This window comes from Salvelinus fontinalis, chromosome 1, assembly GCF_029448725.1.
Source record: "Salvelinus fontinalis isolate EN_2023a chromosome 1, ASM2944872v1, whole genome shotgun sequence".
NCBI classification, from domain to species: domain Eukaryota; kingdom Metazoa; phylum Chordata; class Actinopteri; order Salmoniformes; family Salmonidae; genus Salvelinus; species Salvelinus fontinalis.
In genome coordinates this window covers 38,876,056-38,888,772 of record NC_074665.1, presented here as the reverse complement: position 1 = coordinate 38,888,772, position 12,717 = coordinate 38,876,056, and the positions used below count along the sequence as shown (strand labels likewise).

The 12,717-nt window shown below is 41.9% G+C and overlaps 1 protein-coding gene across 12 annotated transcripts in view; it reads left to right on the top strand.

Moving 5' to 3' along the window:
- LOC129854082 (actin-binding LIM protein 1-like) overlaps positions 1-12,717 on the top strand; it is a 151,917-nt gene that overhangs the window by 121,389 nt on the left and 17,811 nt on the right. For 6 of the 12 annotated variants that reach the window (XM_055920754.1, XM_055920734.1, XM_055920765.1 and 3 more), the window contains 3 exons: positions 2,142-2,264; positions 9,071-9,175; positions 9,593-9,640. The exons of 1 other annotated variant lie outside the window; for it this stretch is intronic. In XM_055920754.1, the coding sequence (XP_055776729.1) occupies positions 2,142-2,264; positions 9,071-9,175; positions 9,593-9,640 (276 nt within the window). The remainder of the gene's footprint in view (positions 1-2,141; positions 2,265-9,070; positions 9,176-9,592; positions 9,641-12,717) is intronic. 5 more of the 12 variants (XM_055920820.1, XM_055920744.1, XM_055920805.1 and 2 more) reach the window with 3 other exon arrangements.

The following is a 12,717-nucleotide window of genomic DNA, read 5'->3' as shown; positions in this document are numbered from 1 at the left end:
CTAAGGACACGCACATTCAGGCTAGTGCGGGGAACAACAACAGGGCACACTGAGTTCTCAAAGCGCACTATATGCCTGGTGCGTGGTACCGGACTGAGGGCACGCACCTCAGGACGAGTACGGGGAGAAATAACAGTTTGTACAGGCCTCAGGAGACGCACAGGTGGCTTAGTGCGTGGTGCCGGAACTGGAGGCACTGGGCTGGAGACACGCACCATAGGGAGAGTGCGTGGAGGAGGAACAGGGCTCTGAAAACGCACTGGAAGCCTGGTCCGTGGTGTAGGCACTGGTGGTACTAGGCTGGGGCGGGGAGGTGGCGCCGGAAATACCGGACCGTGCAGGCGTACTGGCTCTCTTGAGCACCGAGCCTGCCCAACCTTACCTGGTTGAATGCTCCCCGTCGCCCGACCAGTGCGGGGAGGTGGAATAACCCGCACCGGCCTATGTAGGCGAACCGGGTACACCATGCGTAAGGCTGGTGCCATGTAAGCCGGCCCAAGGAGACGTACTGGTGGCCAGATATGTAGGGCCGGCTTCATGACATTTGGCTCAATGCCCAATCTAGCCCTACCAGTGCAGGGAGGTGGAATAACCCGCACTGGGCTATGCACCCGTACAGGAGACACCGTGCGCTCTACTGCGTAACACGGCGTCTGCCCGTACTCCCGCTCTCCACGGTTAGCCTGGGAAGTGGGCGCAGGTCTCCTACCTGCCCTTGGCCCACTACCTCTTAGCCGCCCCCCAAGAAATTTTTGGGTAGTACTCACGGGCTTTTCAGGCTTCCAGCCACGTCTCCTTGCTGCCTCCTCATATCTCCGCCTCTCTGCCTTCGCTGCCTCCAGCTCAGCTTTGGGGCGGTTATATTCTCCTGGTATTTCTCGGTCCAGAATTTCCTCCCAATTCCAATAGTCCAGTGTAGGTGGGTCCTGTTGTTGTTGCACACGCTGCTTGATCCGATGTTGGTGGGGAATTCTGTCACGATCGTGTGGGAGTGAGACGGACCAAAACGCAGCATGTGGAAAATAAGCCATCTTCCTTTTATTATTGAAGAAGGCAAAACGAAACAAAACACTTACAAACTAACAAAACAACAAACGACCGTGAAGCTAATAAACGTAGTGCACACACACACACACACACACACACACACACACACACACACACACACACACACACACACACACACACACACACACACACACACACACACACACACACACACACACACACACACACACACACACACACACACACACACGCTACAAACGTTCAGACATAGACAATTCCCCACAACAAACTAAAGCCTATGGCTACCTTAAATATGGCTCCCAATCAGAGACAACAGAAACCAGCTGTCTCTAATTGGGAACCCATTCAGGCAACCATAGACTTTCCTAGACAACTACACACAACATAGACACTGCTAGACAACTATACTAAACATAAACCCAACTACTCTAAATAAATCCCCTAAACCTTACAATCACCCTGGACACTACAAAACCCACATAAATACCCATGTCACACCCTGACCTAACTAAAATAATAAAGAAAACAAAGAATACTAAGGCCAGGGCGTGACACATAGTCATTCCCAAACATTCTATGAAAGTATGAAAATGTGAAAATGACCAAGTAAATGTTCGCTTGTAAAAAAAAAAAAAAAAGTGTCATTCTTCCTGGACACATTTTTAATAAGATTTCATGTTGCTAAAATGCTGTCAGTTCCACTTTAATGTAGAGATAATACACATTTTTCCCTTATTCCTTATCCCCATCTCACTCAAATAGTCCTTCCTCCTCGTTTCAAGTTTCTTAATTTCTAGTTTTGACATGATTCCGATTTTCTCCCTTTTCCCCTTCTTTTCTTCACCCTCTTTCACCTCAACTCCTCTCCCGCCCTAACTGTGGTGGTGTGTATCCACTGGCTCTGTCTCCTCTCTTACCTATCCTCTAACTCTTCCCCCCTACGTTCCTCACTCCCTGCCTCCTTGTGTCTATCTGTGATGGTGTGTCTACCGACTGTCTCACTCCCTTTTCGCATCCACACCTCGGTCTTCCTCCTCCAACTCACCTCCACATCATCTGTAATGATGTCTTCCCAACGGCTCTGTCCCACCTGCCCTCCCTTTCCCCTGCAGAAGCTTTGACAGGCATGCAGAAGCTCTGCTCCGCCCTGTGCAGTAACAGTGTGGGCTCCTCCAGCCATAGTGACTCCCGTCCCACCTCACCTTTCAGACACCACTTCTTTCCCCATAGCCAAGGTAAGACAGGGCCTTAGACCCAATCGTCCCTCCACTGTCCCCACTCCCCAGGCAAGCTATGTCACCTCATTCAAGTCTTACTGCCTCAGACTCTATGGCTTAACCTCTTTGGGCTGCAGGGGCAGTATTGAGTAGCCTGGATAAAAGGTGCCCATTTCAAACGGCCTCGTACTCAATTCTTGCTCGTACAATATGCTTATTATTATTACTATTGGGTAGAAAACACTCTCTAGTTTCTAAAACCGTTTGAATTATATCTGTGAGTAAAACAGAACTCATTTTGCAGCAAGCTTCCTGACAGGAAGTGGAAAATCTGAAATCGATGCTCTGTTCTAGGGCCTGCCTATAAATGTGCTTGATATTTATTAGTATACATGCACTTCATACGTCTTCCACTAGATGTCAACAGGCAGTGAGAGAAGAAATGGAGTGTATAACATGATCTGAGGTCGAATAAAACCTCTTGGCATGACGTGACCCCAATTTCCTGTTTTCTGGAACGCGCGAGAAGGGACCTGGTATTGCCTTCTGTAAAGCTGTCGTTATAGACGACTAATATCTCCGGCTTTGATTTTATTTGATACATGTGACAATATCATCGTAAAGTATGTTTTTTCAATATAGTTTTATTAGATTATTGAAATTTCTTCGGGACGTTAGGCGTGTTGCTTTGTCTGCGTTTGTTCAGGAAGGAGAGCTTCGCGCCACTTTGCTAGCTTTCCGTGCTAATTGACTAGAGAAGAGGACATTCTAAATCCAAACAACGATTGTTCTGGACAAAGGACCCCTTGTACAACATTCTGATGGAAGATCATCAAAAGTAGGACCCATTTTATGATGCTATTTCATATATCTGTCGAACATGTGAACTAGTAGTTTGCCCCCAGATTTTGGGCACGCTCTCGCCATAACGTAAACTGCATGTCGTAATGAAGTTATTTTTAGAATTCTAACACGGCGATTGCATTAAGAACTAGTGTATCTATCATTTCCTATACAACATGTATTTTTTTGTAATGTTTATGAATAGTTATTTGGTCAGAATATGTGAGTGTCAGAAAAATATCCGGACGTTGTGGGAAAAAGATGCTACGTTAGCACAATGTATAACCACTGATTTCAGCTCTAAATATGCACATTTTCGAACAAAACATAAGTGTATGTATAACCTGATGTTATAGGTCTGTCATCTGATGAAGCTTATCAAGGTTAGTCAAAAATTATATATCTTTTGCTGGTTTGTTACGATCGCTAACTTTTGCTGCTGGTAAATGGCTTGTGTTTCTGGATATTGTGGTAAGCTAATATAATGCTATATTGTGTTTTCGCTGTAAAACACTTAATAAATCGGAAATATTGTCTGGAATCACAAGATGCCTTTCTTTCATTTGCTGTACACCATGTATTTTTCAGAAATGTTTTATGATGAGTATTTAGGTATTTGACGTTGGTGTCTGTAATTACTCTGGCTGCTTCGGTGCTATTTCTGACGGTAGCTGCAATGTAAAACTGATTTATACCTCAAATATGCACATTTTTCGAACAAAACATAGATTTATTGAATAACATGTTATAAGACTGTCATCTGATGAAGTTGTTTCTTGGTTAGTTTGGTTGGTTCTTGGTTAGTTAGGTTGGCTTTGTGCATGCTACCTGTGCTGTGAAAAATGTCTGTCCTTTTTTGTAATTGGTGGTGAGCTAACAAATATACGTGGTTTTTTCGCTGTAAAACATTTTAAAAATCGGACATGTTGGCTGGATTCACAAGATGTTTATCTTTCATATGCTGTATTGGACTTGTTAATGTGTGAAAGTTAAATATTTCAAAAAAATATATTTTGAATTTCGCGCCCTGCACTTGAGCTGGCTGTTGTCATAAGTGTACCGACATCGGGCTTGCAGCCCAAATTAACTCATGTCCCTACCCTCATCTCCAGCCCCTATATACTGTAGCCATGCACATTTGATGTAAAACGGCTGTCAGAAGCTGAGTACCCTGGTCCAAAATCTGTTTGTGCTTTTCTTGCCAACTGACCATAGGCTGGCAAAGAGATCTAGCTAGAGACGTCTCATCTGCTGTCAAAGTTATAAGATGACATAGACATGGAGCCCAGCTCACTTACACCAACCAAATGTCCAGAGACCTTTACTGGACCTCTGCACATTTTGGCCCATGTAATATTTTATTTTTGATCTGAGTGTTTGTATTTGGCAGTGGTGATGGCCATGCATGCACTTAAATGTCACCCAAGTCACATTACTGGCATTCTGCCTGTTTAACTTCTTCTGGCTGCAAGCCCGAAGCCGGGCACAATATGACAACAGCCAGCTCAAGTGCAGGGAGAGAAATTCAAAATATATTTTTTAGAAATATTTAACTTTCACACATTAACAAGTCCACTACAGCATTTGAAAGATAAACATCTTGTGAATCCAGCCAACATGTCCGATTTTTTTAATGTTTTACAGCGAAAACACCACGTATATTTATGTTAGCTCACCACCAAATACAAAAAAGGACAGACATTTTTCACAGCACAGGTAACATGCACAAAACCAACCTAACTAACCAAGAACCAACCAAACTAACCAAGAAACAACTTCATCAGATGGCAGTCTTATAACATGTTATTCAATAAATCTATGTTTTGTTCGAAAAATGTGCATATTTGAGCTATAAATCAGTTTTACATTGCAGCTACCATCACAGCTACCGTCAGAAATGGCACCGAAGCAGCCAGAGTAATTACAGACACCAACGTCAAATACCTAAATACTCATCATAAAACATTTCTGAAAAATGCATGGTGTACAGCAAATGAAAGACAGGCATCTTGTGATTCCAGCCAATATTTCCGATTTATTAACCTGTTGAGGCTAGGGGGTGCTGTTGTCACTATTTATGGAAATCGTGTAATTTTTGAAACGGCTTCCTACAAAATTCTTGATCTTACAATATGCATATTATTATTATTAATGGATAGAAAACAGTCTATAGTTTCTATAGCCGTTGAAATTTTGTCTCTGAGTGGAACAGAACTCATTCTACAGCAATTTCCCTGACATGGAGTCAGATTTCACACATTTTGGCCCCTGTTCTGGAGTCAGTTTAAAGGCCACTGTTATTGCTATGAGTATACGGACACTGCTTACGTCTTCCCCTGGATGCCTTTACGTGATGACGATTTGAATGGTGTGGATTGCGCAATCACAGCCACTATAAATGAAAAACACGTGTAGGTAGGCACTCCTTTCCTGCTGCGTCGGACGCACGGTGGGCACCGACCCGTTCTTTTTCCAAGCATTAGTGGAGCCAGTAATATTTCTCAGGTCATGTTTCTACTCGTTATAGGAGTTAAAAACATCATAAGGTAGTTAATTTAAACCGTTTTATAGCAATTTATACCCGTTTAGTGCGATTTTGGGACATTTATTTCTGAGACACTGTGAATCTCTGGGCACGCTTCCAGTTCATGCCGAACGCAATGGGCATTTCCACATGGCAAGAGGACAGCTTTCGACCAAAAGACGATTAGACCCAAGAAAGGATTCTTTGACCAAGATTCTGATGGAAGAACAGCTCAAAGTAGGAACAATTTATTATGATAAATCGTGTTTCTGTCGAAAAATGTTAATGGCTTAGGACGCCATCTTGTTTGACGTAGCTTCGCTTGGCGCAAACTGTATTGAAAAGTAAGGATAATTTAAAAAATGTAATTCCGCGATTGTATTAAGAATTAAATTGTCTATCAATCGCTGTCCACCCTATATTTTTTAGTCACGTTTATGAGTATTTATGTATACGACTAGATCACTGTCTAATATGGCGCAGGATATTTTCTGACCACCTGGGCTACTTTTCTCATTGTCTAACCATGATTTTGGTGGCTAAATATGCACATTTTCGAACAAACTGTATATGTATGTTGTAATGTGATGTTACAGGAGTGTCATCTGAAGAATTCTGAGAAGGTTAGTGAAAAAATTAATATATTTTGGCGATGTTTACGTTATCGCTCTATCGCTCTCTCTTTGGCTAGAATCAATGCTCTGGTAACGTTTGCATATGTGCTATGCTAATATAACGATTTATTGTGTTTTCGCTGTAAGACACTTAGAAAATCTGAAATATTGTCTGTATTCGCAGGATGTGTGTCTTTCGATTAGTATATGCTGTGTATTTTTACGAAATGTTTGATGATTAGTAATTAGGTAAACACGTTGCTCTATGTAATTATTCTAGTCCATTTGTGACGGTGGGTGCAATTGTAAACTATGACATCTACCTGAAATATGCACATTTTTCTAACAAAACCTATCCTATACCATAAATATGTTATCAGACTGTCATCTGATGAGTTTTTTTCTTGGTTAGTGGCTATCAATATCTTAGTTTAGCCGAATTGGTGATAGCTACTGGTGTTGGTGGACAAAGAAAAGATGGTGGATTATGCTAATGTGTTTAGCTAATAGATTTACATCTTTACATATTGTGTCTTCCCTGTAAAACATTTTAAAAATCGGACATGTTGGCTGGATTCACAAGATCTGTGTCTTTCATTAGCTGTATTGGACTTTAATGTGTGAAAGTTAAATATTTAAAAAATATATTTTGGGGGAATTTCGCGGCTCTGCCTTTTCAGTGGGGGTGGGGGGGGTGTGCCGCTAGCGGCACCCCAGTCCTAGACAGGTTATGTGTTTTACAGCGAAAACATAATATAGCATTATATTAGCTTACCACAATAGCCAGAAACACAAGCCATTCCCCAGCAGCAAAAGTTAGCGATCGTAGCAAACCAGCAAAAGATATATAATTTTTGACTAACCTTGATAAGCTTCATCAGATGACAGTCCTATAACATCAGGTTATACATACACTTACGTTTTGTTCGAAAATGTGCATATTTAGAGCTGAAATCAGTGGTTATACATTGTGCTAACGTAGCATCTTTTTCCCACAACGTCCGGATATTTTACTGACACACATATTCTGACCAAATAACTATTCATAAACATAACTAAAAAATACATGTTGTATAGGAAATGATAGATACACTAGTTCTTAATGCAATCGCCGTGTTAGAATTCTAAAAATAACTTCATTACGATATGCAGTTTACGTTATGGCGAGAGCGTGCCCAAAACCTGGCCGTAAACTACTAGTTCACATGTACGACAGATATATGAAATAACATCATAAAATGGGTCCTACTTTTGCTGATCTTCCATCAGAATGTTTTATAAGGGGTCCTTTGTCCAGAACAATTGTTGTTTGGATTTAGAATGTCCTCTTCTCCAGTCAATTAGCACGGAAAGCTAGCAAAGTGGCGCGAAGCTCTCCTTCCTGAACATACGCAGACAAAGCAACACGCCTAACGTCCCGAAAAAATTTCAATAATCTAATAAAACTATATTGAAAAAACATACTTTACGATGATATTGTCACATGTATCAAATAAAATCAAAGCCGGAGATATTACTCGTCTATAACGACAGCTGGTCAGAAGGCAAAACCAGGTCCCTTCACGCGCTCTCCAGAAAACAGGAAACTGGTGACACGTCATACAAAGAGCTTTTATTCGACCCCAGATCAAGTTATACACTCCATTTCTTCTCTCACTGCCTGTCGACATCTAGTGGAAGACGTATGAAGTGCATGTATACTGATATATATCAAGGACATTTATAGGCAGGCCCTAGAACAGAGCATCGATTTCAGATTTTCCACTTCCTGTCAGGAAGTTTGCTGCAAAATGAGTTCTGTTTTACTCACAGATATAATTCAAACTGTTTTAGAAACTAGAGAGTGTTTTCTATCCAATAGTAATAATAATATGCATATTGTACGAGCAAGAATTGAGTACGAGGCCGTTTGAAATGGGCACCTTTTATCCGGCTACTCAATACTGCCCCTGCAGCGCAAACAGGTTAATGATCAATGTCCATTATCTCTGGCTGCATGCTTTGGATAGGTCTTGTATTACCTCATGGCTACAGGATGTAAATAGGGCTGTCATTACATTTCATCAGCCGGGGATTGTCATGCAAATAACTGGCAGTCTCACTGTATTTAAAAAAAAAAAAAAATCTTATTTACAATGACAGCCTAACTGGGAACAGTGGGCTAACTGCATTGTTCAGGGGTAGAATTACATATTTTTACCTTGTCAGCTCGGGGATTCGATCCAGCAACCTTTCGGTTATTGGCCCAACACTCTAACCACTAGGCTACATGCCGTGGATACACTAGGCTATGGGAATTGACCATTAATTTAACATAAACACATTTAGCATCTCCTGGCTTCCACGCAAGCCACTGATGCGGACCTTTGGTAATAAAATCCCTTGAACCTTATTGCTTAAATAGAGCGCTGAGTACCAGGCCATTAGCGACTTGCAGTTAGAAAGTTTTGTAGGCTACTAATGACCATCAGCGGCATCAGAGCGCAGATTTGGAGAAGCATAGCTACCGTGACTAAACGGTCACATGGAATTTGACTGTAGTCATGGCTCGTGACCACCGATGTGGCGGTAATACGGTCACCGTAACAGCTCTACATGTAACTGACCTCCATAGTGTCACTATCTGATTTGCTAACACAGGTTTATTCAATAATTCTCAAAATTAGATTACTCTTTCAATCTCCTTGCGTCCATTTTTATGCTTTATCCTAATCTCACATGCCAGACTTTACAGCTAAATGCTATGGTCCCTCGTCTGGCTCTGCGAGATTAGCTTTTTACAAATTTATGTTTTCCGTATCGTTGCCCTGCTTATGTTTTGTTCTTGGTTCTTCTCATTGGAGGCACTGATCCACAAAGCGGGCGGAGCTCCCCTATACCCCAAAGGCCAGACAGCCGGCCTGTCACTCCGCCTCTCTCTCTGACCCCTAAACATTTCCACCTCCCAGGTAGGAGACACACGGAGCGCACCCTGTCACTGTCACTGCTACTGGTCACCTGAGATCTTTTATATCTCTCTCTCTCTCTCATCGCTCTCTCACTTCACTTTTGTCTACCACTTTTTCCATTTCAATAATGCTTTTGATTCAGTCCATTAAAGGATGCTGGCACTTAGTGTGCCCTTTTCACCAGTCACATCACGAATATAAGACTCTCTGTATAAAATAATAATTCATTTTAATTTCAATTTTAATGTAAATGCTGATGTTTATTGGTTTACAGTGTGTGATTGTGAAGACACCCTCCCTCTGTGGTATTTTTCATGAGTCATTTCACAATGCCCTCTGTGTCACAGGAAAAGTGTTTGATACGTATACATGAAATGTAAAATTCTGAGTTTTGTCTTTCTCCCTTTATCCTTTCAGATCAGGGGATCAACATTTACAGGAAACCACCCATCTACAAACAACACGGTACATTCACTCTCCGTGACCTGGTTTCACCAGCATTAACAGCATCATTATTGTTATGAATACTTATACTGATACTATTATTCCCAAATATTGTCATGAGCCTCATTGGCTATAACAAATCGATAAGCTTAGCTTATTGATGCGCGGGTTGACTCATAGCCCTCAGTCCCCGCGGTTATATCTGCGGGCCAGGTTTAGGGTCATGAAATACTGTGTGGATCAGCTGTTTGTTCACCCGCCCGCAATCCGACTATATGTGATAAAGTTAAAATCTGAGGCCCACACCTGACCCTTACCCGCTAGTATAGAAAATGTGGCTAAATGTAGGCTAAAAGCTGATAGTATCAACCACATAAAATATGTATCCAAGCCAAACTGACATTTTATCAAAAACATGTTGGGTCATTTTAACAGCTTTGACTTTCCTTAAAACTGGTCAAACTGTTGTAATTTGGAAATTTAGCACGAAAGATCTTTCCCATTTATTTTTTTTGGGTGCATTTTCTCTTCAGTCCCTATAAACATCTTTGCAGAAGTGAAAGAGAAAACAAACTTTACCGATGTCAACTAGATTGAAGCATTCATTCAAGCGATTTTTGACATAGGGTTTATTTAGTCTTCTAGGGCAAAAACGAATGACCGAAGAGAAGCTGCATGTATCTAATTATAGACAAGTTGACTAACAAATAGCCAACCAAAATGTTTGAAATTATAAGCAGAAACATGGGCCTATCTAAAAATGCCTGTCAAAAAAAAGTAAAGACATCTCTGACTGTACAATACATTTTCTATATTTACGGGTTAGGGTCGGGTGCAGGCCTCAGTTATTAACAATTTGCGGGCGGTGTGGGTGAACAAATACCTGACCCGCACATCACTATTAGCTATACAAAGCAGCACCTAACCTTTTAAAGGTATAGGGTCCTTTCAATTATGGTTTATTTGTTTGGATTGAAATCGTGTGATCACCACGTTGATCTCTGATTGTACACCACCTTACTCTAACCACCTCCAATGTCAATGTGTCAATATTGTTTGAAGTCTCTCTCTGACCAAACAATTTCTGAACATTTTCTGAGCATCTAACGCCTAAGCAAAATATCAAGGCATGTGAGCCTACAGCATATCCAAAAATCTAAAAAGAAGTTCCAGGATGGAACTTAATTCCCTTCAATAATACTTAATCCTGACATGATTCGAAGCCTGCTCCTTACCCACTAGTGGTGCTTTGACGAATGAGTATGCTCCGAAACACGTCACTAAATATTTAATGGAAATAAGGTCTAGATTTGATCAGATCCGCGCTAGCCGACCTCTGCATGGAGGTTGTTTTAATGGTGGCTGAGGTGGAACTGCGTTAGAGCTGTCAAATCAACAAACGGCGTTAGGTCCTTGTAACAACTTGCGTTACCTTATCATGGACACTGCCATTGGATACAGTGAAACCACATCCAGCTTTATATCAGACAAATCCCATGCAGCCGTGTTACAAGTTCAAACACTAAAATGCGCGATCTTCTATTGTCTACACCTCGATTACACTGATAAGTAAGTTATAAATCCCCCCCCCCCCCATCCAAATTAACATGGAAACATGCATTAGCCTATCATTATTTCTATCATCAATAGAGCCTACACTTTATATTGCCCTTTATAACTTCTAACGCAGTAGGGATAATAAGGAAGGGAGTGGTTGATGACACACAAGAGCAGCCGCTCACCAACACCGCCAAAACATCCGCAATTTGGATGTCGGCCAACACGGGTTAACGCTCAATCTGATTGCATCGAGGCCTAAGTTGCCATCCTGAACCATCTTTCAAGATTTCCTTTTAACATTCCTAGGACGGAGCACCCCTTCAGCGGTGCACACTACAACTATCTACAGTGCATTTGGAAAGTATTCAGATCCCTTGACTTTATCCACATGTTGTTACGTTACAGCGAAAACAGAAAACATTTTTGGAAATGTATTAAAAATAAAATTCAGAAATACATTATTTACATTAATTATTCAGACACTTTGCTATGAAATTTGAAATTGAGCTCAGGTGCATCTTGTTTCCATTGATTATCCTTGAGATGTTTCTACAACTTGATTGGAGTCCACCTGTGGTAAATTCAATTGATTGGAGATGATTTGGAAAGGCACACACCTGTCTATATAAGGTCCCACAGTGCATGTCAGGGCAAAAACAAAGCTATGAGGTCGAAGGAATTGTCCATAGAGCTCAGAGACAGAATTGTGTTGAGGCACAGATCTGTTGAAGGGTACCAAAAAATGTCTGCAGCATTGAAGGTACCCAAGAACACAGTGTCCTCCATCATTCTTAAATGGAAGACATTTGGAATCACCAAGACTCTTCCGAGAGCTGGCCTCCCAGCCTAACTGAGCAATCTGGGGAGAAGGGCCTTAGTCAGGGCGTTGACCAAGAACCCGACGGTCACTCTGATAGCGCTCCAGAGTTCCTCTGTGGAGATGGGAGAACCTTCCAGAAGGACAACCATCTCTGCAGCACTCCACCAATCAGGCCCAATCAGTGGCCAGACAGAAGCCACTCCTCAGTAAAGGGCACATGACAGCCCACTTGGAGTTTGCCAAAAGGCACTTAAATGACTCTTAGAACATGAGAAACAAAATTCTCTGGTCTGATGAAACCAAAATTGAACTCTTTGGCCTGAATGCCAATCTTCACGTCTGGAGGAAACCTGTCACCATCCCTATGGTGAAGCATTGTGGTGGCATCATCATGCTGTGGGGATGTTTTTCAGCGGCATGGACTGGGAGAACATTCAGGATCGAGGGAAAGATGAACGGAGCAAAGTACAGAGAGATCCTTGATGAAAACCTGCTCCAGAGCGCTCAGGACCACAGACTGGGGCGAATGTTCACCTTCCAACAGGAGAATGACCCTAAGCACACAGCCAAGACAATCCAGGAGTGGCTTTGGTACAAGTCTCTGAATGTGCTTGAGTGGCTCAGCCAGAGCCTGGACTTGACCCTGATCTAACATCACTGGAGAGACCTGAAAATAGCTGTGCAGCAAAGCTCCCCATCCAATCTTAGACTTTGAGAG